Genomic DNA, 27682 nt, shown 5'->3' with positions numbered 1-27682 from the left:
GAAAATTTCCATCGTTATCGAATTAATTTGGACTACGTAGTTTCTTCATAGTTGATTCTGGGAGGAAAAAGAAAGAAAAAGGTTTAAACTACATTTAATTTTCCACTGCGTTTGTTCTTGATTTGTCACCCGTGATGAGAGTTTTGGCTTAGGTTTATATTTGAAACTGGTTTTGGTGAGAATTCGACCGAGTTTCTTTTATAAACTGCTTTGGAAAAGGTGATTCGAAACACAGAGCGTCACACTCACTGATTGGGATCTTATTTGATCAGATTCGGGCTTAAGTCGGTAAGCGCTGATTGTGCGTTTAATGCCTTTGCGCTTAGGAGTTGGGTTATATTCCCTCATTCTTTGATCTTTTGACGTCAGGCGTTTGATCTTCTGATCACACGCTTTTTGAATTCGCCTTTTGGGTAACTATTCACGTTACCTTTTCTGTCAGTCGTGGGACGCGTGTTATCATTTGATTGCCGCATGGCTCCTGTCGCTTCCTGTCACAATATAACTATGTCTGATTTGGTCAGAAATTCGTGGCAATTTCTTGCATTATCATTATTACTTAGGCCATTTTCGAGGCACTTTATTCCTTAACTCTTCAGCCGAGGCTTCTTGCTCTTCATCTTCCCTTTATTGTTTTTCCTAACTCATTATTTTCTTTAAGATTCCTCTCCAAGTCTTCTGATTTTCTCAAGTTCAAGGATAAGACCTTTGTTTGATCTTCGGTTAGAAGTTTTTCGTTTTTCATATTTCACGGAATGTGGATGCTGACCTAAGGTGCTAATTGGGGTCTCTTCTCCAGAAGGCTCGGGAATCTGGCATAAACGAAACATACTGCCTGACCCATTCTCTTGATGAAGTCTTGCCAGTAGTTTTTTTTCCTTCTAGAAACTTGTTGATTTGGGAGAAGCCTTGAGATCTTCCAATCTCTATATATCTTTCAGAGTTTTCATGCTCCTCTTGGATTGTTTTGCCCCTGCTCCTTTTCACTTTCCGCTGGTCCAGTTGCAAGATATTAGATATAATTTCTTCGACTCTCTTGTAATTTCTTCTGTAATAGACCGGAGTAGACGTGCTCATTTTGGTATCTTAGCGGTTATTTCTTTTGTATTAGACATCATGATGAATAAAAGTTTTCTTTATTTTTTATGACTTCTTAGTCCCTCGCATTAATTTTCCATTGGCTTATTGTTTTTGGCCTCCCTTTGATTATTTTAATTGCGTCTCCTTGTTCTCCATGCGATGCCTTTTACCTTCTGATCATGGTGGCCGGTCGTTTTGAATTCTTCGACGAGCCTTATTTATAGTTCTTGTGTATTCTCCTTGTTTGCCTACCTAAGCAGAGCTTTTCTTCTTGATATTTTACGCCTTCTTAAGTAGTCATAGGTTGGGCTAGCAGGGCTTCCAATTTTTCCTGCTAGGCAGGTCTGATCTTAAAAGCTCTTAGGTTTTTAAATGTTTGAGGCGTGCAGTGCACGACTTTAAGTTTTGCCTGCGAAGCAGGACTTTTGGGTGCTCGGCCAACGAGGCTTTTGTTTAAATTTTGAATACGACTTCTTTTTAATTTCGACTTTTGACTAGGACTCTCTCTAAGGCATGCGCTTTAGCAAGGCTTATGTTTTTATGGTTGGGTTATCGCTTGGGCTATCCGGGCTTTCGTATTAACAAGTTTCGACTAGGGCTCCCCCTTAGGCCTTCACTTTAGCAGGGTTTATTTTTTGATGGTCGGGTTATTACTTGGGCTATCCGGGCTTACGTTTTAACGGGTTTCGACTAGGCATCCCCCTTAGGCTTGCGTTTAAGTAGGATTTGTTTTTTGATGGTATGGTTATCACTCGGGCTATCCGGGCTCACGTTTTAATGAGTTTTAACAAAGCCCCCCCCTTACGCTCTGCGCTTCAGCATGGCTTATTGTTTTATGATCGGGTTATCGCTTCGTCTATCCAGGCTTACGTTTTAACGAGGTTTGACTAGGGCTCCAACTTAGGCATGCGCTTTGACATGGTCTAGTTTTAATAGTCGGGTTATCTCTTTCGCTATCCGGACTTACGTTTTAATGAGGTTCGACTAGGGCTCCCCCTTAGGCCTGTGCTTTGGCAGGGCTTAATTTTAGTGGTCAGGTTATCGCTTTCCCTATCCGGGTTTAAGTTTTAACGAGGTTTTGATGATACTTGAAATGGTCATTCGTTGACTAACGTCAAGAAGTCAAGAAAAGACCAGTAGCCCAACGGGCAACCCGTCTCTAGGCAACAGGACATCTTAGCCCGAAGAGGTCTACAACTTAAACCCAGAATCGAGAGGTTGGCCAAATTATCTAAGGAGTTTCAGCCTGCCTGCCTCAAACAGGACCAGGTCTGCCCAGGGATTCAAAGGAGAGTTGGGGGGGTCCATGTAAGCAAGGTTAATGCCTTACACTCTGAACACGGCTAGACAGAAGCGCACCGCGCGACTACCGTCTTAATCCCAAATCCTCCAAAAGATCTCAGACGGTTAAGATCTTAAGTGTTTGATTAACTTGGGTTGCAAGAGTCTCAAAGGAGGAAGCATATCCTAGAAGATCTATCATCTCAGCAGGATATCTACGAAACATCTTTAAGGAGAGGAACTTCCAATTATCTTAGATACGAGATAAACTCAAAAGAAACCCTAACTAAGAAATAGTAGTTTCAATACAACACGGTGTATTCGAACCGCCTCAATCTCACAGTCTGTCCAAAGCAGCCTATAAAAGGGCATCACATCACCTTCAGCAAGGTATGTTCCCTAAGGATCGATCAATACTCAATACTTTAACTAGGAAAGGGCAATCAGCTGACTGTCATGAGCGTGGGAGAGGTTTTCGGACACTTTGCAAGTCTACCCCCCAAGTTTCCAAGAGCGGGAGCTAAAGGAACAGTATCATTCAATCAGACGAAATATCAACCATTCAGACGTGATTAAGCATCAAGTCTCTACTTTTAAACTGATAATCAGAATTGCCACTTTTTGACCTCAGCAGGTTACACTAAAAGGAGGATTGACTCTAGCAATATCATCAATTCGGTAACCCGAATCCTTACTCAGTGCTTCTGAAAATTACCTTCGTTATTTTTCTGCTCCAGCAATGTCTTCACAAGAGGATACCCACAACGAAACTGAACGTTCTCAGTTGGAGGAATCGATGTTTGAGGTTGAGCGCCTCACGGCAGAAGAACTTCACAGTGATGAAGACGTATGCAGCCTTCGCGAAGATCTCTGCAAAGCTATAGAGGAGGCAGATTTGGTTTTGAAGGAGCGAGCATTGGGAGAGAAAGTGAAAAGCCTCTAAAGCTCTTCCTTCCACCATCCAGTGCTTTCCGAACACATCTCGATGAGTACCGAATGAAGGCCCTTAAGCAGCTATACAAGGAAAGGGAACAATATTAGACAACACTTTTGGACCCACATCGACAATACATCCCATAGCTCCTAGGGGCAGGTTCGAAATTCAAGGCTGGCCCTGACTTTTAGGTGGCCGAAGTGAAGTTCAAAAATGAGGCCCCTTGTACTATCCATAAATTGAAAATTTACCTTAGGCCCTCAAGAACGTAAATCAACCCCGAACCCATCATACAAAATTTGTGCAAAAACTAAACATCTTTCCCTTCATTCAAAAATGCATACATAATACGCTTATTTTTATCAATTTAATCCTAGTTGGATTTATCGTAATAGTTAACCAACAGACACGGGTGCACTTTTTTGTGATGCTAAAATGGACCAGAGGATATTTAGGCGATTTTGTGCTGTACTTTTTTAGTAATGTTTTTGTTATTCTCTTGGGGTGACTTCTTAAAACATTGAGTTTTGAGATCTCATATAATATTTGAAGGAGATGTTTCACAATAAAGATGGTCATTTAGATTCGTCTAGAGTAAAATAAAGTTTATGTAACTTAAATTATTTTGAACTTAACTACATTACGTATAAAAACAGTTTTAGGTTTTACATTATTAGAAAAAAGAATACAAAATTTTTCGCTACAGAAACAAAGTTCTCGACCTCAATTGATGAGAAGAAACTGATTTGTTTGTAAAGAAATGTAATATTCGGAAGGGTTGTAAAATCCTAACTTTATTACTCTCATTTGACATAACATTAGCATGACGAAAAATGATGGAAGCCATCCAAAATAAATGCTTAAATAAATTGTACTTTACAAATATGAAAAAATTTATTGTAATAACCATACCATCATGTCGAAACAATTTATTGATGAAGACTTTCAACAAAAAATACAAAATTTAGTGATGAAGCCAAAAGATTATAACTATATATACTAAAAATATTATATTCTTTTTGTACTCAATCCCAAAATAATGAATAATATCCTACCGTAACTAATAATGTATATTACAAAACACATCAATATGACTGGGACATAATTAATACAAAATAATGTGACTAGGATATGTGATTAGGACAAAATTAACATGATTAGGACTAGGATATATGATTAGGATATGAATTAAATTCCTTTTATTGTCTTAATAATTATTAAACCCCATCTTTACCTCTCTCTACCTCCTCCATTATTAATTTCTTTGTAATTATTTTTCATTTTAATATGTACTTACGCCTTCCACATTTTCTCATCTTAATGTGTACTTACTCGTTTCAGATTATATCAGATTTTAGTTTATATTACTCCTTCCACATCAACATAATTAGGACAAAATAAATAATCCTAGATGATTAGGATAACCCCATAGACATCTATATAACAAAACAGAACAAGGTTGTGCTGACTAGGACAAAATAAATGCTCCTAAATGATGATTTGGATGCTTGGATGATGACTTGGACAACCAGATACTTCCTTCTCTTTTAATCTGGGCCGTTCAGACTAATATCACATAAGGGACCCTCGATCGTAACCGTTAAATCCTACTTGACTTGGTAATCGAAACTGCTATATCAAATCCTTGTCGTTCCAATCTCTTTGTCTTCTCTTCGTTCCGTACCTTAACTCCCTTCATCTGAATTCACTTCTTTCCTCTTCTCCCTTAAAATTCTCAAAAGATTTTGCCCATTGCTTCCTCTTTAACCCTTCACTTTCTTCATTTAACTGGAAACTTAAAAATAGACGCTGTGAATCTCTTCCAATCGGTGAAACACTGGACCGTGTGGAACCAATTGAAACGACATTGAAACGTCAATCTCCACGGTTATCCTAGTTTTTTTTCTTCACCCATTAAACTGAATTTTTCATTTGTTGCTTATTGTCTACGCCCTCTTCCCATCCCTACAACTGTGATCACCAACTCATTCAGCAACAGTGTAAGTTTAACTAATGGAAACTTGTTTATCATTACGCAAAATTAGGTTTTCTAAATTCTTCATGAATCCTCTAAGAGCTTGCCTTTATTTTCTCTTGTATTCCCTCAACATCTCTTCCTTTTTCTCTTGCTTGGGATTCACAAATTGAATCAGTATGCTTCTTCCTTGAAACCTAAGGTTTTGCCTCCAGTTTGTTCTATTTAGGGCTTTAAATATATTCATATCATCAACTTCAAGCAACCCTGTATTCACCTTAATTTGTTGTTTAAGTTCTCTGATTTTTTAAAGTGTTTCTTTTCAATCTGTTTTTGTATGTTTCAGGTGGAAGAAGAAATGTTCATGAACAAATTCTATGGTTACATATGGTCGTCTCTAAAATAAAAATGTAAACCACCTACTTATTTCAAGACGTCCTAGAATTAAATAGAGGAACTTTTTACTTATATATATAATTGACCCTCTGCTTATATTAGAAAGGTAGGGAGGTGGGATCTTATCAGTTCGAGTGGTTCCTATGCTTTTTACTTGTATATAATTGACCCTCTCTTAAATTTTGTACATATTCTGGTGTGAGAAGCGCAGATTTGTCCGAGTATCTATGAAGAAGTAGGTGCAGTTAACCTCTTATTGATCTCGACTGGAGATAAATGGATCTGTTGTAAAGTACCATTAGCAGCAGTAAGAAAAAACTAACTTCTATAGAGTTTTTATTTAGTTTCTATAGAGTTTTGCTGATTATTGAGTTTCTATGGAGTTTGGTTTCTGTAGGGTTTCTATTTGGAGTTTTGTGGAGTTTGTAGAGTTTCTATGTGGTTCTAATTTTTATACATCTGTATTTCAGGTATGGTAGAGTTACTATTGAGTTTCAAACATCTGCACATAACCTAAATCAAACTACACAGAAACATGATTAGTCTTTATAGAGTTTATATTCAATTTCAAACATGAGCACATAACATGTTTGAGAAAACTCCCCAAATAGCTTACACCCTTGGCTAAATTTTGTTGTGTTGATGACTACCTAGGTTGTTGAGGCTGCTTTGAGGTTAGTTTATATTATATAGCAGTGAAATTTTAGTGAATTTGCTCTTCTACTGTATATTACATGGCAGTGAAGATTGACGGTGTTTATACCAGGTCTGATTTGAAGTAATTCGAGTTTTGTTTGTGTTTTTTACTTTTGAATTAGTTTATATTCTTATAATAGTGAGTTTCTAAGATTATTTCATGGTTGTTAGATATTTTAATCCGTAGTATTCATTTCCCAATTTTGAATATTGATTTGTTAACCTTCTTAATTGCCTAAATATCTGATTTTCAAGTTGTGATCCTCCAAATAAGCTAGCACGGGAGAATCTATTTTTCTTCTTCTGGGTAAAAGGTTTACTGATTTGCTGTCTACTACTCTATTACTCATACATAGAGGGTATACATTTGCATTGTTCCTGATACTTGTAAAGAAACGGAAGAGTGAATCGAGTATTGTAAGATTCAAATTTGTCTTTGTTGTGCTCGTATCTCTTAGTATAGTTATGGATTCATGGATGTATATTCGATGTGCATTAGTGCTCATCGATTCCATTCAACGGCTTAACATTTTTTTTTCCTTCATCACTTCCTGGTTTAGAAGTTAGGAACATTCGTGGCTTATGAAAACAGGTCTTATATGAAAACCAAGTAGTTGATGAGAGTAGATGTACCTCTAACCCTGCTATGTTGAATTGACACATGGGTTTGGTCCGAAATTACTAAATATAATTGTAAGGCGGCTTGCTTACCGTTGGTGATATGCTAATTAGGTATCTGATAACTGAAGTTTCTATAATCTTTGGTTTTCCAATTTGTTTGGATGAAACCTAGATTGTCAAGTTTTAGTTACTATTTGATTCATTTTTCTTTTATGTAACATCTTTAAAATTTTGCTCAAAGATCTTCATTCAAGTAGGTTTAATCTCTATAAGCTTATTTCTTTTTTTTAATTGTTTTTTGTATTGTTTTTTTGATAATAAAGTACTAATTAGCAGGCACTTTCTCGAATTTTCCACCATTAGCTATTCATCCATTATAGTGAAATGAAAGAACTATTACAATTAACTCTGTTTCTGGATCTTGCTCTTTGATTCTATATTCTTATAAATTGCAGAATGTTTTCCCTCCATTATAGTATTATTATTTCATTCATTATATGTTTTTAAGTATAGGTGCGTGATGTATAGCGCCCCAAATCCCAAATCTCAAGCCGCCTTGAAATCGAATATTTGAGACCTTCAATCTGGATCCACGAGCGACGCCTACCTTGAGTGCACAATCAATACCTGAAAATAACAACCCTAGGTTTATGACCCTTCTCTTTAGGAGAGGAACCATTCGAAATGAAGGGTCGTAAAAAAAAGAAAATATTGGTTGTTAATTTTAATTGATTTCATTTCACTTAATCCCTAACAAACTATTACCAGTCTTTATATAGTGAATCAACAGAGAGAAAGACGAAAACAAGAAAAGCTAAAGGTTTGTTACAAACGGTTATAGGTTGTTAGACAGAAAATAACAACCCTAGGTTTATGATCCTATACGTCTCATCATGATCCTGTGCATCGCGCAGCTAGATAAGCTCTATTAAATTTGACAAACGAATCATAGTCTTGGAAGCTAAACTTAGACAATTGTATACGCCAAATTTTTTCATTGGTTATTGGTTGGGGGCAAATTAAAATGAACCGATATTTCAATTCAACAAATTTAGATTGCTCAAAACGTAGTCAAAGAATATCTTTTCATTAGAAAATTACAAGATGTATTACCCGACTAAATTTTTCATTCAAACAATTATGTTTACAATTATCCAAAGGATAAATATTCTAAATACCAATTTACAACAAAAACTCTCTTGGAGAGTTAAAGGTGTGGAACCAAAATTTTATTCTGACCAAATGCTATACTGTCACAATATCTGCTTCAACGATAGACCAGATATCTTTTCACTAGAAATGACAGACTTGATGTCATGTGCTATGGCTTGAGCATCCATGGAAACTCCAGCTAAACCTCTCCGGGAAAACCCAGCACAATATATCCCATTGTTCCCTTTCCAGTGAGTAGGATATTTGTTCTTCGGCATCCCATCATTATTTAGCAAATACCCCATTATCCTGCACATATTTAACAAATGAGCTACATTTTAATCAATTTATCAACCAAATTACAATAACATCACTTCTTAGTATTATTGGAGTCAAAGGGATCTGGTGTCTAAGTTGTGTTATCTTGGCAAGTTCATTCCAAGCACAAAATGGGTGACATCGAAGGGGCTTCTTAGTATTATTGGAGTCAAAGGGATCGGGTGACTAAAGTGACCAGTAGAAACTAGAATCGCTTACCTCAACCCAAGGATTTGAAGCACGATAACCAGTTGCGAAGACAATGACATCGAATTTATGCAATTGTCCATTTTGAAAGGTCACATTATTATCTTTAACCTCCAATATCTCAGGTAGTACCTGTGAACACATATTAATGCATCATAAGTTCGTAAACATATAAGATCTTGATACGTCGGTCAATTACTTCGAGAATGCATAAGGGTAGCTCTATAGGCGTGTACATCATCAAATTTGATGATTTATTTAAACTATTGATAAGTACTTTATTTATGGCCAGATTGAGCAAAAATCTTAACTAATTTGCCTATTTGTATAAAATGTACTAAATTATAGCGACCGAAATTATAGTTACCTTGATGACCCCACTTTTTATCTTTTCAACCGTGCCAACATCAATAACGGGAGCTTTGCCTATTGTGGCTTTCTGGGTAAATGGACCTTCCGTAGGCCTACGGATGCCATACTTGGTTAAATTGCCGTATCTGAATCTAGCAAGTGTAGCAACTATAGTATCCATTAGTCCAATAGGAACTCCCATATTTGAAAGAAGCATACCGAGGTATATCATCTCCTTGTTTACAACATGCACCTGCATCCATATCAAATTTTATTTTAAGTTTGATCAAACATTTCGATAAAATTACCTTTTAGCCGTGTATTTGCAAAGTTGGTCAAAAGGAAATTTAAACTCGGTCTATTTTTTGTTTTAATTTAGTTTAGTTGTTTTTATCAACTTTTTTAATCTTGGTCTCTGTAAAGTTTGTACCAAGAAAACGAAACTAGTAAATATGAAGATAAATTTAAGCTTACCGGACTCCTGATAACAATGGAAGTTGATGCACCATAATTTGAGAGATCGTATGCTATCTCCATGCCAGAATTTCCACACCCAACAACTAAAACATTCTTCCCATTATAATCTTCACCAGATTTATATTGGCTTGAATGGATTATTTCTCCCTCAAAAGTCTCTAATCCAAGTATTTGTGGAATATATGCATCACAATTTTCTCCAGTAGCCACTACTAAGAATTTAGCAACATATATCTCATCCACGCCAGTATCTGTCTTCTTGACTATGATTTTCCATTTTCCATGGATATCATCATATTCCGCCGACTCAACTGACCGATTATATAATGGGTTCACATTGAAGTTCGATACGTATTGATCTATATATTGGATAAAATTTGCTCTTGGAATGAAGGTAGGAGTATTGGGAGGATGTGGCATATGAGGGAGATGGCAAAATTGTTTGGCTAGGTGAAGCTTCAATCTGTCATAGGATCTTTTCTTCCACAAGGAAGCATAACAATCTTCTTTCTCTAAGATTATATTAGGAATAGATAGAAGATTGAGACATGCTGAAGTTGCTATTCCTGAAGGACCTGCTCCAACAATTACAACAACTTCCTCCATTGCTTGAACTAATATTGCTTGATATGTTAGCTCCTCTGTTTTAAGTTTGGTCGAGAAATTATTTTTAGGAAGGAGAAGAGAGTCTTATAAATATGAGTAGTAAATGAACAATCTTGCATGGAGAATCTCATAAATATTACAGTAAATGACACAATCCTTGCATGGAGAATCTCATAAATACTAAATGACACACCCTTGCATGGAGAATCTCTTCTGCATGCTCACCTAAAAGCATTTGTACATCAGTCGAAAAAATAAAAATAACTTCCCACAAATGTTTGGTCATTTGGAGAGTTAGTTTTATTTTTGGTTGGTCATGATGAAATCGATGGACAAGGAGAAAGTTTGTTGTGGGAGGATGCATCCACATTTGTTGTCATGTAAACTTTATTATTTATTTCTTGTTTTATGACATGGACTAGACTGAGATAATATAAAGTGTACAGCGAGCAAAGCCTCGTTTTAGGACACCAAATTTAGGAGCCACCCTAGCTTTCATTTGGCTTACATAAAAGAATTTACAGGCACTTATGTTTGAATTAAAAGGGCCACCAAAGCAAACTTACTAACCCAATGGAAAAGACGGAAGGAGCAGCACCAAGCACGGTGACCTTTAAAGACTATCCTAAGCAGTCATCCTTTATTGTATTTATAATTGAGTTCAATAAATCATGAGTTTCTACCTCCTGGATTCGGATCGGGATCCTTAAAGTTGCAGTGTGGGTATCTAACCACCATACTAATAAATGGTGGAGGACTATTATTCATTTTGGGTACATGAAATTAATGTAAATAACTAAAGTAATTTGTAAGAAAATTATCCGGCCCAGTCCCACATGCTAAGGTCATTGATATGTGATCTGTGATAGCCGAAATGTCTAAGGCCGGACTAGAAGTACCCATGAGCATCCGTGCCTGGCCCGATTCTCACCCCAACCTATATAATATAACTCAGCTTACTCTCTCTTTTGGTTTTAGGTTATGGTTTAATCTTCATCTTATATTCGTCGGTGTTTGACGTTTAAGCTATTTGAGTCAAAAGCAATACAACAACATTTTTTTGTACCTATTTTTCATGTCAGAATATTTGGAAAATCTAAACCACCTCCTTGTGTAACCAATTCCTAAATTGTCTCTTCAAACTTTTATATGTATTTAAGTATATATAACTCAATTTACTCCCTCTCTTGCCACTAGGTAATGTGGTTCAACCTTTATCTTATATTCCTTAGTTTTTGGGGTTTAAGTTATTTCAGTTAAATTACAACCAACACTCTTTTAATTATTATTTAGGTCAAAATATTTATAAAACCCAAACTACCTCATTCCATAACTAATTCCTTAATTTTCACTTTAAATTTAAATAAAAATATATAAATCTTTCATTAAATGTCGAATCTCAATGAAACTTATTTACTTAGAAATATTTTTTGTTATCCTTTTAACATACAACAACTTAGGTCTTAATCCATAATCGAACACAAAAAACGATATGAAAACAAGTCGACGAAATTGAAACCTCAAAAACAGATTTGGTCTAACTTCTTCGTCTTCCTCTGGTTTCTAAAATAGATTTGGTTTAACTTTTTCGTTAGAAGAGAGGTTAAGAAGATTGTCGGTCTCAGATTGTTTCTCTCTCTACATTCCATAACAGTGAAGATGAGAATAAGATGAAAACGAAGGAGATGAACTCTGCCTAAAGTAGAAGAGCAGGAGGAGGAGGAGCCGAACTGTATAATTTATGGAAAGAGAAAATCAATTTTGTTTGCTAAGGGTATTTCTGGAGCGAAGATAAATACAAAATGACCAGAATGATAATCGGAGATACTATCTCACAAACAGGACATAGTTACACATAATTAATGTGACACATTTCGTTATTTCAAAACGCCATTGACGTTTTTGCTTATTATACCTACTATTTTGACCCAAGCAACCATTCTCTATAAATATTTGTATTGTACAATTATGTTTTTATTCTATTGAATAATTATGTGATATATTGATTGATCGTAACATTGAAAACTTTTAATGTGTGACATTACGTCGTAAATATAGCAGATGTTTTAAGTTTTTGTGAAAAATATTACTGTATGGCCCTGATGGTTTGAACGCCTAAACTGTATTACTAAGTCCACTAAAAAGTTGCTAACATGCATCTAATTTTGCTCAAAGTTGTTATTACAATCGAATGTCATTCAGAAAATCTTAATTGGAATGACTCGCGTAGTTTTGCTAAAAGTAGAAATGAAATAGTTGCTAAAACCATGATTCTTGACAGCTTTTAAATTTAATATGCCTCTCAAATTTTAAAATGACATTAAATTGAATTTTTTTTTTTTATAAATTCACAACTATTTCAAATTTCAGTTGAAATTTTCAATTTTAATTGGGTGTATATAGATTTATGTACTTTCAAATAATTTAACATAAATGTATAACTCATTGATAGATCTACTCAGGCACAATTAAGTGACGTTGTCATAAAATTAATAAAGGGACCTCTCTTTCCGAGTCTACTTTAGGTGGCATTGAGCCGGTCCTAGATGTATCAATGACTTGTAATACTTGTGAAATAAAAGTCTCAGTGTGTATTAGTAGGTAATTGATGGTTTTAGGATACTTACCATGTCCTTTGGAGCAATTATCCCGATTCCTGTACTGTTTGGGTTTTCCCCACTTAAGCTTATCACATCCATTTGATATACCCACGTTGTAATATGTATCGAGTAGTACGTACAATGTTGTAATCGTATAATTATCCTACAAATGTATGAAGTATTTAAACTATAGAAAATGACTCTTTAGGTCAAAATATTTTACATAATAAGTAAAAAAGCACTTATCTTTTTCAAACAACTAAAATGTGTCGTAATATTACGCATATTTGTCAGCCTTGTGTAAAATAATATGACTAGTTATTTTTTAGGTCATTTGTAAAAAGACCATTCCAGAAATACCCCCGTACTCTTGACTTCTATTTTTTTCTCCCCTCATTTACTTTCTCTCTCTAGAATGCTCTAGCCTTCATCTTATTTATCTTATTCTCCACCAATGTTGTCTACAATGTTAGTTTTAATCCGTCAAATAGCCATCTAATTTCATGGATAAACTCGTATTATTATTGATTTAATCTCTTCTTGTTCGATAGGGTTGAAAAAAGGTTTGATTCAGCCATGGAAGCCCTTTGCAAGATTTGGAATTCTTCAAATCAACCTAAATATATATAGATTGACAAGGCTTCATATGATATCACTGCTTCGTGTGATTGTACTGATTGGCACTAGAAAACAAAATATAGATTTTGTTATATGAAAATGAAGAAGATGAAAGCTTTTCTATGTCATTTACTTCATGTCTGTTTCTTTAAGCTCGTTTTTCATTCTGCTGGAAGATTTACGGTTGAGACGGTGAGGCAGTTCTGGTTCGGGTCTTTATTTTACGTGATATTTTTTTCTTCGTTGGTTCATCTCTTCTTTTTCTTCTTTGATTCTTTTCTTTAGATCTAGTTCATCACCACCACTAAGTTTTAGATATTGTTTTTAAGTGCAAACTAATTCAGATATATGAAAATGAAATTTTTCAGATTTGAAGAAGAAACCTCGGTTTTTTTTGTTATCGTGTTGCAAATTGAGTTTGCAAAATTTGAGCCCGAGATTACAGTCTGTAAAGCTTGCAAATCCTGTTTGCAATTTACAATTTGCAAACCCTAGTTTGCAACTTACATTTTGCACCCCCAGTTTGCATTTTACATTATGCAAACCCTTGTTTGCAATTTACATTTTTTCAATCCCCTGTTTGCAAAAATTGCAACCCTAATTTGTAGAAAAACAAAAAAATGACGTTTCGCTGAGTTTTTTTTAAAGTATTGTAAGTGGATCTTGTTAGAAAGCTAATGAAAAATCCTTTCTAAATATATAAATTTCATACAAATCCGACATCTCAAGAAAAAGTTATATAGATTTGAAGTGCTTTAAAAAAATAAAAATAAAAGAATTAGTTACAAAAATGACAAAAGGGTACTTTAGTCTTTGTATGGTTTTGACCTGAATAATAATGAAGAAATGTTTTGTGTTTTTCTACTAATTTCCAATATTATTTTGACCTTTTAATTCTTGTCCCTTTAAACAACATTAGAAATACAAAAGTAAGGTCGAAAACCCAATTTTAATTTTTTTACGCTAAAAAGGCGATTGATACATTGTTTGGTTAAAAACTCAAGTCTTTACATTTTGTTTAGTTAAAACTCCAAATTTTTTTTTGGCAACCCTCTTGCAAGTTGTTGCTAACCTCTTGCAAGCTGTTACAAATTACAAAAATACTTAAAGAGTTGAAGTCTTGAAAAAATTGATTGATCCCTTTTCAACGAAATGAAAATTTATATGGTATTTTTGGCAAAGTTTTTCGAATTAATATGCAAATTGATAAAATCACAAGAGGCCAAAAAATTAGTCCTGTAAATAAAATAAATTTTGGGTTAATATCGTAATAACCTCACATTTTTTACCGTCTCACCGTTTTGACCCCATAAGTGTGCGGTACTTCGTTTTGGCCCCCATGGGGAATTTTTTTGTCAACTCTTCCTAGAAATACCCTTGGAGGCCAAAAAAGAATTATTTTTTGAAAACAATTAAACCCACCTCATCTCTCCTTCTATCCTCCAGTTCCTCACCTCTTTCATGAACCCCCCTCTATTCTTCTCGCCATCTCACCATCTTCTCCGATGAAGGTCGCTGGCCGACCACTTCCTCCAACGACCTTCACTACATTTTATTTATTTATTTCTATTTTTTCTTTTTCCTCTCTCTTCTTTCTTTCTCCCTTCTTCTCTCCATTGTCTATCTTTTCTTTCTCCTCTTTCCAAACCTCCGTCATAAGGGAGCCTTCGTCGGAGGTTTCGTTCACCAGATCTTTGAAGGTGTGGTTCACTAGATCTTCGAGGTCTAGTGAACAAGATCTTCGATGAAGGCTCCCCTTTGCTTGAGGTTTGGAGAGAAAGAGAAGAGAGAGAAGGGAGAGAAAAGAGAAAAGGGAGAGAAGAGAGAGAAGGGAGAGAAGAGAAGAAGAAATGAAGAAAGAAAGAAGAGAAAATAAGAAGAATAGCGAGAAAAAAGAAAGAAACAGATAGAAAAAGGAAGAACACGAGAGAGAAAGAAGTGATAAATAAATATTTTATTTTTAATTTGAAGGTTGCGGAAAAAAGTAGCCGGCAGGAGACCTTTGTCGGAAAAGATGGTGAGGTGACGAGAGAGGGAGAGAAAGAGGGAGATAAGGTGAACGAGAGAGGTGGTGAAATGGAGGAGAGAATGAGAGATTAGGTGGATTTAATTATTTTTAAGTGTTTTGGTCGTTCGTTTTTTACCGCTAAGAGTATTTCTTGAAAGAATTGAAACTCTTTTGGCCCATGGGGGTAAAAATGAACTGCGATCAATTATGGGGCCAAAACAGCGAGTTAGTCACGAATTAGAGACGAAAACAGAATTAACTCATATTTTCTTAGGGGAAAGAACGTATATACCACAAATGACCAATTGTAGGTATCGAGTCAAGAACTTTGGATTGGAGTGGTTTCAAAATTGGTTTTCATCCTTGAGGTCTTGAGATCTTGAGATCTTGAGCTCGAGACTTGAATACTATATTATCTTAATATAAAGAAATTGTTGGTATCTATAAAATTCATCAATCAAATTTGAAGATCCGAACCCGTTAAAAATTAATTGACCCCAAAAAAATTAATAGTTGAAAACTTTGAAATATATTTGTCTGGGTATGGCAAGATTAAATTACAGTATTTAAGATCAGATCATCCAAAATCACTGACTCTCTTTGCTTAATAAACATTACGAATAAGGAACAAGAAAAAAAACATGCAGAGTTGGTTTTTACCAAATTGAAAATAAAAATGAAGAAAACAGAAATCTAAATCCTTACTTGATCAAAGTTTTCTTTGAAAATGCTGACACATTAAACTCAATTTGACAAACGATCGCTTAAAATCAGAAAATTTTCTATGTCATACTTGTAATAATTACTCAAACGTCTAGGAAATCAATCATAGGTTTTGTTTACAAATTCTACTGGCAAAAAAAGAAATGATTTTAGAGAAATAATAAGATTTTGTAAATCTAATACGAAATAGGTTATACAAAGACTTGCATGCTTCAGCAGATATGTAAATTATAAAATAGATCGTGTTGTCTTTTAAGCTTGTTTACAACTCTTTCTTTCTCAGGCATTCCTTAATAAAAGTATCACAAGATTTCATCTGGAGATGTATTGATTACAACAAGGCTATGATTTGATAGATCCCTAAAACTCGAGCTTCAAAAAAAGATATTTTCGGGTAATGCCCAAGCATGCATGAAAATTACTCTGCGGTCGGAGCATGAAAATCCATTACAATTAAAGGAGCAAATAGGGGAGGATGAACGCTTACCTTAAAACTTGATTTGTAGCATCTACTTAAGAAAGCAAAAATGAAAATCAATACCATCTTTCTTTTATCTCACTTTCCCTCTCTGGAACGCTTTTCTCATTTTCTTTATTTCTAAATCATTTTCTCGCTCTTCAGTCTGGACAACCAAAGAACATATATACTGTCAAAATATAAAATAACGCTGATACAGAAGTCGAGAAAAGCAGATTACATTCAATGAAATCAACGGCCTTTCCTTTTTTCGTCTTTATATCATACCATTTAACACTTGGTCCTTTTGCCGACGACGATTTTCTTTTCGTCTTTTTATCATATCATTTAACACTTGGTCCGTTTCTTTCAAGAAACATTTTAATACCTTCTTTTTCTTGTAACTCACTTTACCTCTTTAAAGCTCTTTTTTTTTCTTTTAATTCCAAAACCCATTTTTAGCGCTTCAGTTTGGAAAACCAAAATATATATATATACTACCAATATATACAATAAAGTTGATAAAGAAGTCGAAAAAATCAGACAACAATCAGCGAAATTTTTTACCTCCGCTTCTCTAAAATGCCAGTCTTGTTTCTTCGTCTTTTCTATTGATTAAGACAATGTTTGTTATTAGAAATATTCAGGGTTCTCAGGTAATTGCAGAACGATTCTCGATGGTTGGTTTATCTATGACTTGTATAGACATTATAGTGGTCTTCTATCTTTATTTTCAAATCTTATCGACAACAACTACATTTTCTTGAGATTATAGTGTCAACGATAACATTGTCCCGTCTAATGATAGATGTCCTCATTCTTTATTTTCTTATGTTATCGAGGCAACAATATTTTCTGTGAGGATATAGGATCAACGATAGTTTATTCTTACATATAGACTATAGAGGCCTTCGTTCTTTATCTTCTCGTGTCGAGAATAGTTATTGTTATAGAATGTTCTTCGATTATTTTTAGTAAGATGGTATCTCAGTTTTATTGTTCAGTTGTTTCATATTTCAGAGTTTGCTTCGGAGTAGGCGTTTGATGTGGGAAGAGGTAACATATGTGTCATCTTATTCTATGGTTGTACATATTACCGTTTAACCTTAGTTTCACTCCATGGTATTATAAGTTAGATTCGGGATATCAAGGGTTAGATCTAGTTTGTTTAAGACTTTAGTTTGATTGACTTTTATTAAATGTCGTAAATTTGTGGTTTCAGAAATGATATAGGTTCAATCAAGTTCAGAGTTGGTACGTAAAACTGGACAGAGGAGAATAGAAGACGTTAGTTAGTTGTGTTCATACCACATAATCAGATTTTTTAGCATCGTAAATGCATTATCGAACACATTGAAATTGCTCTGATTTTTGTTTGGACTTTATTCTCATTAGAAAGATATCGTTTGAGTTTTGGGTTTGTGAGCTTGTGTTTGTCAGCATTTATTGATTTGTGTTATAGATTTTCTTGGGGTCAGATTGTAAAGAAGACAAGAGAGTTTGTTGATCATCAGCATGTTGGGATTTGTAGTCTACTAATGTTCTAAGCGGAATCTCAGACATCATATGTCTAACATTTGTATCCCTAGGATCACATGCATAAGTCAATAATGATAACTAAGTAAAACTAGTTTGATGATTACCTTAATCGCTAGTTATCCCTCGAACCTTTTTGTATCGCTTTTGAGAAGACCAAGAGCTCCAATTGTAGCTCCTCTACTTGAGACACCGAGCGATCAATTTGATCTCACACCTTGTTGTTAGCTAGAACACCAATGGTGGTTGAGTGAAGAACTACTTCTTCTTTGACTAGATATATAGTTGGGAATTAGCTCACTTTCTCCTCTCTACTTGATGTTGTAGAGTAAGAAAGCTCTAAAAGAAATTCCACACCTTATTCACTGCTCTAAGGGTCATTATGTAGAACCCTAATAAAAGACCACTTCCAATTTGTTTTCCTAAAAGACCCTTTTGAATAAGATTAAGGAAATAGTCGAAAATAACAACTAGTTGATATTTTCTCAATTCCTCGAGGAGGTGACGCACAAACCCAGCCAAAATTGGCATATTTGGTCTTGTCTATTAGGGTAACCGACCCTCCAATTTTCAGCCCAATCCGAGCCTAAAAAGTCCGTTTTTGGCTCTAGGCCCAAAACCCCTCTTTTGGGCTTTTTGTACTATTTTTGTCTAAACTTACTTTAGGCCTATGAGACATATTTATGGGGATCTCCCATGATTATATATCTCATCCCTCTAGTCATATCTTCCGATCGAACTGACACTCTTTTTGTAACCCATTGTAGGATCTGGTCGAAGTTAGCCGCATATTACTTCGTAATTCGACGATCGTAGTTGGTTTCTAGCTAAACACTACGACCCTTAAATCAACCGGACTTGATGATCTTCTCATCAATTTTCCTATCCGACAAATTGATCGCATTGCATCCTTGGTCGAAGGACATCTCCTTCAGACTCTCACTTGTACTTAGAACAAGTGCAATGCTCTATTCCCATGTCACTTAGTATCCCATCTGATACGTCACGTCATTCAAACTTTCTTGATCCCGAGTACAACTGTCAAGACAAATGATTAACTTATAATCCATTTGAGTACGGCAATGCATTTTTCAGTTGTTACTCATCAAGTGGCCCGAGGACACTGTATCCTAATATATTCGGAGGACACAATCCATTCTTGCGCTCCCACTCAGCTTCATGTCTATCCTATCCTTCCTAGTATCCGCCTGTATAACCTCCTTTTACGGCACGACGTTTAACGGAACCAAAGTCGGGCATTTCTTTCAGAAGATGAGCGGAACACTCATCTTTTGAGGAATCTGTCCAATCTTGTCTTTATGAGAAGTGTTTGAAGTTTCATCATTCTCGATGTACTTCTCATATTGAGGGTTATCCAACGTATAATCCTGTTACACACCCACGTAGTCGAATCGAATACACTATTCTTATAATCCATGAAACTGCGCTATCTCATTGACCTCCTGTGCTAGTTTTCATGAGTCATTGTTGTCCGTCCCTGTAATGACCTGGACTAGAGAATTGATAATGAATAACTCCAAGTTCACTTAGTAGGGGTTCATTCATCAGATCACGTATCTGACAAGCCTACTCGGAGTAATTCTATTTTATTTGTTGAATGTAAGTAATTAGGTACATAAACTTCTTTATGAATCCAAATTACATTTGTTGTCATTCCCCAATGCGTTTTATACCAATTCCCTTCATGTGTGAGTTGTGATTAAGCTGAGGTAACGGTTTAGTTAACGGATCTGCGACATTGTCATCCGTATGAACCTTGCAAATGACCACATCTTTTCTTTCTGTGATTTCCCTAATCACGTGGTACTTCCTTTGGATATGTTTGGACTTCTGGTGTGCTTTGGGTTCCTTGGCTTGGGCAATTGCTCCATTGTTATCACAATAAAGAGTTATTCCCTCTTATATGCCAGGTACGACACCAAGTTCTATTACGAACTTCTTAATCCAAACTCCTTCCTTTGATTCTTCCGAAGCTAGGTATATATTCTGCTTCAGTGGTAGAGTCTGCAACAGTGCTCTACTTGGAACTCTTCCAACTCACTGCTCCTACATTCAGACAGAAGACGTAACCGGACTGCGATTTGAAGTCGTCTCTATTTATTTGAAAGCTTGCATCTACATGGCCTACAACCTTGAGTGTATATTCCCCGTCATATACCAGGAAGTGATTCTTAGTCCTTCTCAGGTACCTTAGAATATTCTTCGTAGCGGTCCAGTGCGCTTCGCTTAGATTCGATTAGTAACGGCTGCACATGCTCAAGGCATATGAGACGTCTGGGCGAGTGCAGATCATGGCGTACATGATTGATCATATTGTCGAAGCATAAGGAATATCTTTCATGTATGCTAGCTCATCAGGACTCTTAGGAAACTGATTCTTGCTTAGCATGATGCCATATAACATGGGAAGGAATCCCCTTTTAGAGTCTTCCATTTTGAACCTATGAAGAATCATATCTATATAAGTTTCTTGACCGAGTCCAATCATCCTCCTCGATCTATCTCTGTATATCTTGATGCCCAATATGTATTCTGCCTCCCCTACATCCTTCATGGAAAAGCACTTTCGAAGCCAGTCCTTGACTGATTCCAGCATCGGAATGTCGTTTCTTATGATTAATATGTCATCAACATAAAGGACCAAGAAAACTAGGTTGCTCCCACTAGCCTTCTTGTAAACACAAGACTCTTCTGTATTCTTAAGGAAACCAAATTCTTTGATTGCCTCGTTGAATTGAAGATTCGAACTCCTGCTTGCTTGCTTCAATCCATAAATGGATCTTTTAAGCTTGCAAACTTTTCCAGCATTATTGGAATCTACAAAACCTTCAGGTTGTGTCATGTACACATCCTCTTCTAAATTTCCGTTTAGGAAGGCGGTTTTGACATCCATTAGCCAAATCTCATAATCATAATGAGCTGCAATTGCTAGAATGGTCCGAATGGATTTAAGCATCGCGATAGGGGAAAAGGTTTCATCATAGTCTATACCATGAATCTGTTTGTATCCTTTTGCCACAAGTCTAGCTTTGAAAACTCTAACGTTTCCATCTTTGTCAGTTTTCCCATTTGCAACCGATTGGTTTCGCTCCATCGGGCAAATCAACTAAGTTCCATACTTGATTTTCTGACATGGAATCCATTTCCGATCTCATGGCCTTCAGCCATTTTTCAGAGTCGGGGCTCGTCATAGCTTGATTGAGGTACTCGACTCATTATCTTCTAACAGTAGGACGTCCGTTTTCAGAGATAACTTCTTGAGCCTTTGACACCTACGAGGGGTTTGAGAAACTTTTGGAGTATTCTCAACTACTTCAGATGTCTCATGGGAATTAGATTCGACTTGTGCGGGAGGTTCCATGAGTTTTTCTAAGTCGACCTCATTATTCTCTTCCATTTCTTGTGGATAGAGAGGAGCTGCTAAACTTTTTAATATTTCCATATCCTTGTTTATTTGTTGCTCATATCGAATTTCTTTGATATCTATATTTCTCTCACTTGTCTTCTTGGAAATAAATTCCTTTTCAAGGAAGACACCATTACGAGCAACAAACACTTTATTCTCTGATTCGTGGTAGAAGGAGTAACCCCTTGTCTCTTTGGGATAGCCCACAAAGAGACATTTGTCCGACTTGGTTGCGAGTTTATCTCCTTATAAGCGTTTTACATAAACTTCACATCCCCAAACTTTGAGAAAAGACATCTTTGGAACCTTTCCAAACCATAACTCATATGGCGTCTTTTCTACAGCTTTCGACGGAGCTCGATTAAGTATGAAAGCAGCCGTTTCCAGAGCATATACCCAGAAGGTATTTGGAAGATTAGCTAAACTCATCATAGATCGAACCATGTCTAGCAAGGTGCGATTTCTCCTTTCGAAAACACCATTCATCTGGGGTGTTCCTAGCGGAGTGGGTTGAGATATTATTCCACAACTCCTAAGATGAGCATCAAATTCTTGACTCAAATATTCACCACCCCGATTGGATCGGATGGCTTTTATTTTCTTGCCAAGTTGATTCTGTACTTCGTTCTGAAATTGTTTGAACATGTCAAACGATTCGGATTTATGCTTCATCAAGTATATGTAATAATAACGAGTGAAGTCATCCGTGAACGTGATGAAGTAGCCAAAGTTACCTTCACGAGAGTACTCATCGGTCCACACACATCCGTATGTATGAGTTCCAATGGTTCTTTGGCTCGGTCTCCTTTTCCTTTAAAGGAAGACCTTGTCATTTTACCCATTAAACATGATTCGCACGTGTCGTACGATTCCAAGTCATACGATCCGAGAAGTCCATGCTTATGAAGCTTCTTCATGCGTGTCATGTTAATGTGACCCAAACGACAATGCCAAAGGTAACTTGGATTTGAATCATGTGATCGTAGCCTTTCAGTTACTATGTTAAAGACTTCGTTCTCAATATTTGTCATATAGAGACCGTTTTATAACTTAGCACTGGTATAAAACATTTCACCTTTATCTAAAGAACAACGCCGGTTTTTTATTAATAGGTGATATCCCTCTTTGTCTAAACACTGAAACAGAGATAATGTTTCTAGAAATAGAAGGTACATAATAGCAATTATAAAGTTCTAAAACTAGACAAGTTTTTAAAGGTAGACTATAAGTTCCTACAACTTTCGCAGCAACCGTTGCTCTATTCACTACTCGTAGGACCAACTCCCTTTTAGATAAATATCTGACTTCCTTAAGCTCCTGCATATCGGAAATGATATGAGCACCACATCCGGTATCAAATACCCATGAGGGGAAATCAACTATATTTGCTAAGTTAACTTCGATAACATAGATACCTTGGTTGGAATCGTAAATTCCTTCCTTCTTCCCTTTGTTCTTCTGAATCAGTTGAAGTTCTTTCTTCGATTCAGACATTCCAATGCCCATCTGGATTGCCTTGGAAGTCCCGTACTTCCTCAACCGCGACTTGTTTCGGGACATGTTCCTCAACCGTCGGATGATTGTGTGTGCATCCATTTTCCTGAATATCTTTTGAAGATTAGGCTCCATGGTGGCCAACATAAGGCATGTTACTGAAAACGATTTCATCCGGATGTTTTTGGCCTCTCAATCTTTGAGGTCGCAGTTATCCTTGGAATTGGGGTATCTAGTACGCTTTCTTTGTTTGTAGATCTGAGAACACTTCTCAATCTTTTCTCCCAATCATGGAAGTTATCCATGTTTAATTTATCCTCATCGAGGATTGAACATAGGTTGAGAAGACTGGTTTTTGCCATTGTAAAACGACATGAAAAGAAAAAGGATTTTGCTAAGTATTACATTCGATATTTTCGCAAAAAGACTCTTATTTTTTGCCACATTATCCAAGAAAAACGTCCCTGGTTGAATAATGCGATTCCGAGATCCCATGTCTCAAGGATTAAGCGGACTACGGTCCTGCCCTTAATTCCCATCGATTTAGGTGAGTGAACTACTTCACTGGTCAAACCCTATGACTCTCGGTTGATGGATTACATGTTTTTATGTTAAATCCATCCTTTTGCCTCGAGTATCCAAAACTCTTTTGTGATCTCGTCGAGTGGAACCATTTGGACGTGTAGGCCTCTGCCATATGCCTACCCGCATTGTCCCAAGGTAGAGATGGTACTCTGCGAAGGCCGACCCACCATCACGAACACGGGCGCAACGAGTGTCTTAATTTGGATAGGCAATACACTCAAAATTACTTTTAAGGACTTTACGTTTTGTCTTAGCATGCGTTATAGTGAACTATTTAGCCTAACCATCCACGACATAAAACGTAAATAAGTAAATGCGCGCGAGAAAGTAAATCAAGCACATATGGATCCTAGTATGGCACCTAACCTAGAAGAGCTAATGTCCTTGGTTTGCTTCTTGTTTCGCCTTTTAGTTCGTCTAGATCTCCATCTTCGAACCTCTATTGATTTCTCCCACACGCCTTTGGATCCCATCCTTGAGTTTCTTTCAATGGACTCATGGACCCTAAACTCTGATTACAAGACTCAAACGATTCGCAGATCGTATAAACTTGAACTTAAAATTATTACAAATTTGCACCCGTCTGTGCTTAAAACAAGAATAAAGAAACACTTGCTATGGCCATACTAGTTTCCGCATTCACAACACATGCAATCATATAATATTTCAAGGCTAACAATTATATATGCATGTATATCCGGGAGATACTCTTACCGACATCTACATGTCATGTATGGACCTTAAGTCTATATTCGAAAAATTAGACTAATGGTGCGTTTTGGTTTTGATTCTTTTGATTTTTAAAAAATCAACTTTCAAGAGAAATTCCGTTTGGACCCATTAATGAACCGGGTCAATTTCGGAAATATTTGGTTAGAATCGGGAGAAAATTGGATAAATCTCCCACTCGAATGATGGTCCACTTTATAGCTCGAAAAGGCCCGGGACAAGTCTTGACAAAAGTTTAAGACAAGTCTCGCCCTTGGCCAAACCAGGGCCTAGACATGGCCCGGACATGGTACGGCCAAAAGGCCGGCATGTCCTGGCCCGGGCCTAATCATGGACTGGTCGCGTCCTGGACATGGGCCAGGACGCGGGTCTATGCTCCAGACGCGTCTGGTGCAAGACCGGACCAAAGATAGGTGTCTCGGGTTAGGCCGAGACACCACAAGACACCCAGACGCGTCTGGTCGAGTCCGAGTCACAACAGTGACTGCGGTGCCCTGGACGCGACCATCGCGTCCAGGAAGCTACTGGAGGTAGCTGTTGGTCGCGTCTCAGAGACGCGTGCTAGACGCATTTCCCAGCAGCTTCCACGTCTGGGACGGTGCATCCCAGACGCGTCTCCAGCTGGCCGGATGCTTCCTAGCCAGATTTTTGGAAACTTCAAAAAACTTAAGCTTCCTTTTTTTTTTTCTTTTGCAACTCATACTTGCTATTTCCAACTTTTAGAACACTTCTAAATTGCCAAAATTTTTTTTTCAAAGTTTCCCAAAATTCAAAAACGACTCTTAATCAAACCAATTTTGGATCAACATCCGAGGTTTTTGAAATTTTTCAAAGAACAATTTTGAAATCAATTTAAAAAATCTTTGAATCTTATTCAAAATCAATCAAATCGTTATGTCTAAAACAATTTTAAACATAACTAACTATCTAAACAAGCATAGATTGGTCCGAAACTTAGACAAAATTAGCTATGTGCAAGAGGCTCCGAAGCCACTGTTGGGATTTATAGTCTACTAATGTTCTAAGCGGAATCTCCGACATCATATGTCTAACATTAGTATCCCCAGGATCACATGCATAAGCCAATAATGATAACTAAGTAAAACTAGTTTGATGATTACCTTAATCGCTAGTTTTCCCTCGAACCTTTCCAATCGCTTTTGAGAAGATCAAGAGCTGCAATTTTAGCTCCTCTACTTGGGACACCGGGCAATCAACTTGATCTCCCACCTTGTTGCTAGCTAGAACACCAATGGTGGTTGGATGAATAACTACTTCTTCTTTGACTAGATAGACAGTTGGGAATTAGCTCACTTTCTCCTCTCTACTTTATGTTGCAGAGTAAGAAAGCTCTAAGGGAAATGCCACACCTTATTCACTGTCCTATGGGTCATTATATAGAACCCTAATAAGAGACCACCTCCAATTTGTTTTCCTAAAAGACCCTTTTGAATAAGATTAAGGAAATAGTCGGAAATAACAACTAGTTGATATTTTCTCAATTCCTGGAGGAGGTGACGCCCAAACCCAGTCAAAATTGGCAGATTTGGTGTTCCCTATTTGGTCTTTCCTATTTATTTGGCTCTGCCATGTTTATATATCTCATCCCTTTAGTCATATCCTCCGATCGAACTGACACTTTTTTTGTAACCCGTTGTAGGATCCGGTCGAAGTTAGCCGCGTATTGCTTCGTAATTCGACGATCGTAGTTGGTTTCTAGCTAAACACTACGACACTTAAATCAACCGGACTTGATGATCTTCTCATCAATTGTCCTATCCGAGAAATTGATCGCGTTGCATCCTTGGTCGAAGGGCATCTCCTTCACAACACAGATTGTTGAGTATTACGGTGAACTCTCTTCTTATGTTCGTACGTCACAACATAATAGTTAAGGAAATTCCAGTTTCGGTGAAGTACCACTAGGAATAAGAAAATCTTAAGGAGTTTACAGGTTATAGAAGTCTGAGTTGGAGTCGAAACAGGTTGTTCTCTTGGTTCGAGTTTTGTTGCAAATTCTGTTGACATTGGGATTTTTGTTTCAGTTTCTGGCAGTTTTCAGGATTTGGTTTCGAATACTTATTTTAAGTCAGGGCATCAGATGATTTAAAGCGCTGAGAAGAGCTAGCAATTTTCAGGATTTGGTTCCGAATACTTAGTTTGATTAATTCAGAAAGCTCATCGGATAGTTCTTGAAAAATTATGAAGTTTGAGTGGTCACACGGAAAGATCGAATATGATTTGGCTATCATTTCGTATTCGACGATTTCCATCGTTATCGAATTAATATGGACTACATAGTTTCTTCATAGTTGATACCTGGAGGAAAAAGAAAGAAAAGGTTTAAACTACATTTGAATTTCCGCGGCGTTTGGTTTTGATTTGTAACCCGTGATGAGAATTTTGGCTTGGGTTTATATTTGAAACTGGTTTTGGTGAGAATTAGACCGAGTTTCTTTTATAATCTGCTTGGGAAAAGGTGATTCGAAACACGGAGCGTCACACTCACTAATTGGGATCTTATTTGATCAGATTCAGGCTTAAGTCGGTAAGCGCTGACACACTTCTACCTTCTCATAGTTAGGGCTTAAGGTATTGACCTTGCTTACGTGGGCCTCCCTATCCTTCTTGTGAATCCCAGGGGCGACCTGGTGGTATTTGCGTCAGGTCAGGGCTTAAACGCCTAGGACAGTTACCAACCTCCCCAGTTTATAGCTTGAGGGGCAGACTGTAGGATTACGTGTGTATCTAATACATCTAATTGTCTAGTGTTCTAAGCGAAATCTCAAACATCTATATGTTTAACACTAGTTTACCAGGATCTATACATGAACATATCAATGAACTAGAACGGGAAGAAGATTACCTCTAATCGCTTTCCCACGAACTAAATCCCGACCAGTATTCGGAAGATAAGAGCTCCAATTGTCGCTCCTCTACTTGAGACACCGAGTATATAACTTGAACTCCCTCCTTAAAGTCAGCTAGGACCTTCTTGAAGATTGAGATGAAGAACTCCTTCTTCTTGACTAGATAGTTGAGAAAACTTCTTTTCTCTCTCTTAGACAACTCTCTCTCTCTCTCTCTCTCAGAGAAGAACTTACTTGTTTGTGTTAGTTTAAGTCTACTTTACTCTTTTTAGGGTTTGGCTAATTAGGTCCTTAAATAGAAATCCTCAGAATAGGTGTTTGACCCAAATTAGGATTACTAAAACCTAATTATAAGATAACTTCCAAAATTACCCTTTTAGGGTTACCCAGTGTGGCCGACCAACATAGCCCCTTATGGGCTTCCTTGGCCAGCCCACTTAGAGCCTAACCGGCCATGTAATGGCCGGCACCTTGCCTAGGTCGGCCATCACATGGCCGGCCCACCTAAAACCTTTCCGGGACCTTCTTTAAGGCCCGGATG

The 27682-nt window shown here is 36.8% G+C and overlaps 1 protein-coding gene across 1 annotated transcript; it reads right to left on the bottom strand.

Annotated features, from left to right (window-relative positions):
* Positions 1-8236: 8236 nt before the first annotated feature.
* LOC147537784 (putative indole-3-pyruvate monooxygenase YUCCA10) lies at positions 8237-10645 on the bottom strand. The gene is made up of 4 exons (XM_086642845.1): positions 9486-10645; positions 9028-9264; positions 8650-8792; positions 8237-8444 (listed from the first exon to the last, which is right to left on the bottom strand). Exons 1-4 carry the CDS (start codon positions 10092-10094, stop codon positions 8237-8239), a joined length of 1197 nt encoding a protein of 398 aa, XP_086498971.1. The 5' UTR covers positions 10095-10645.
* Between the last annotated feature and the right edge of the window lie 17037 nt (positions 10646-27682).

This window comes from Eschscholzia californica, unplaced genomic scaffold, assembly GCF_041429995.1.
Source record: "Eschscholzia californica isolate CP2 unplaced genomic scaffold, dmEscCali1.0.p SCAF_5, whole genome shotgun sequence".
NCBI classification, from domain to species: Eukaryota; Viridiplantae; Streptophyta; class Magnoliopsida; order Ranunculales; family Papaveraceae; genus Eschscholzia; species Eschscholzia californica.
The sequence above is the reverse complement of the archived record's forward strand: the minus strand, read 5'-3'. Positions and strand labels throughout refer to the sequence as shown.

Excerpts from the sequence above, each read along its gene's own strand:
- LOC147537784 (XM_086642845.1), bottom strand. The coding sequence starts at position 10,094 with ATGGAGGAAGTTGTTGTAATTGTTGGAGCAGGTCCTTCAGGAATAGCA. Across the intron at positions 9,265-9,485 it reads CCATTGTTATCAGGAGTCCG|GTGCATGTTGTAAACAAGGA; the intron begins GTAAGCTTAAAT and ends ATATGGATGCAG. Across the intron at positions 8,445-8,649 it reads AGCGATTCTAGTTTCTACTG|GATAATGGGGTATTTGCTAA; the intron begins GTCACTTTAGTC and ends AAATATGTGCAG.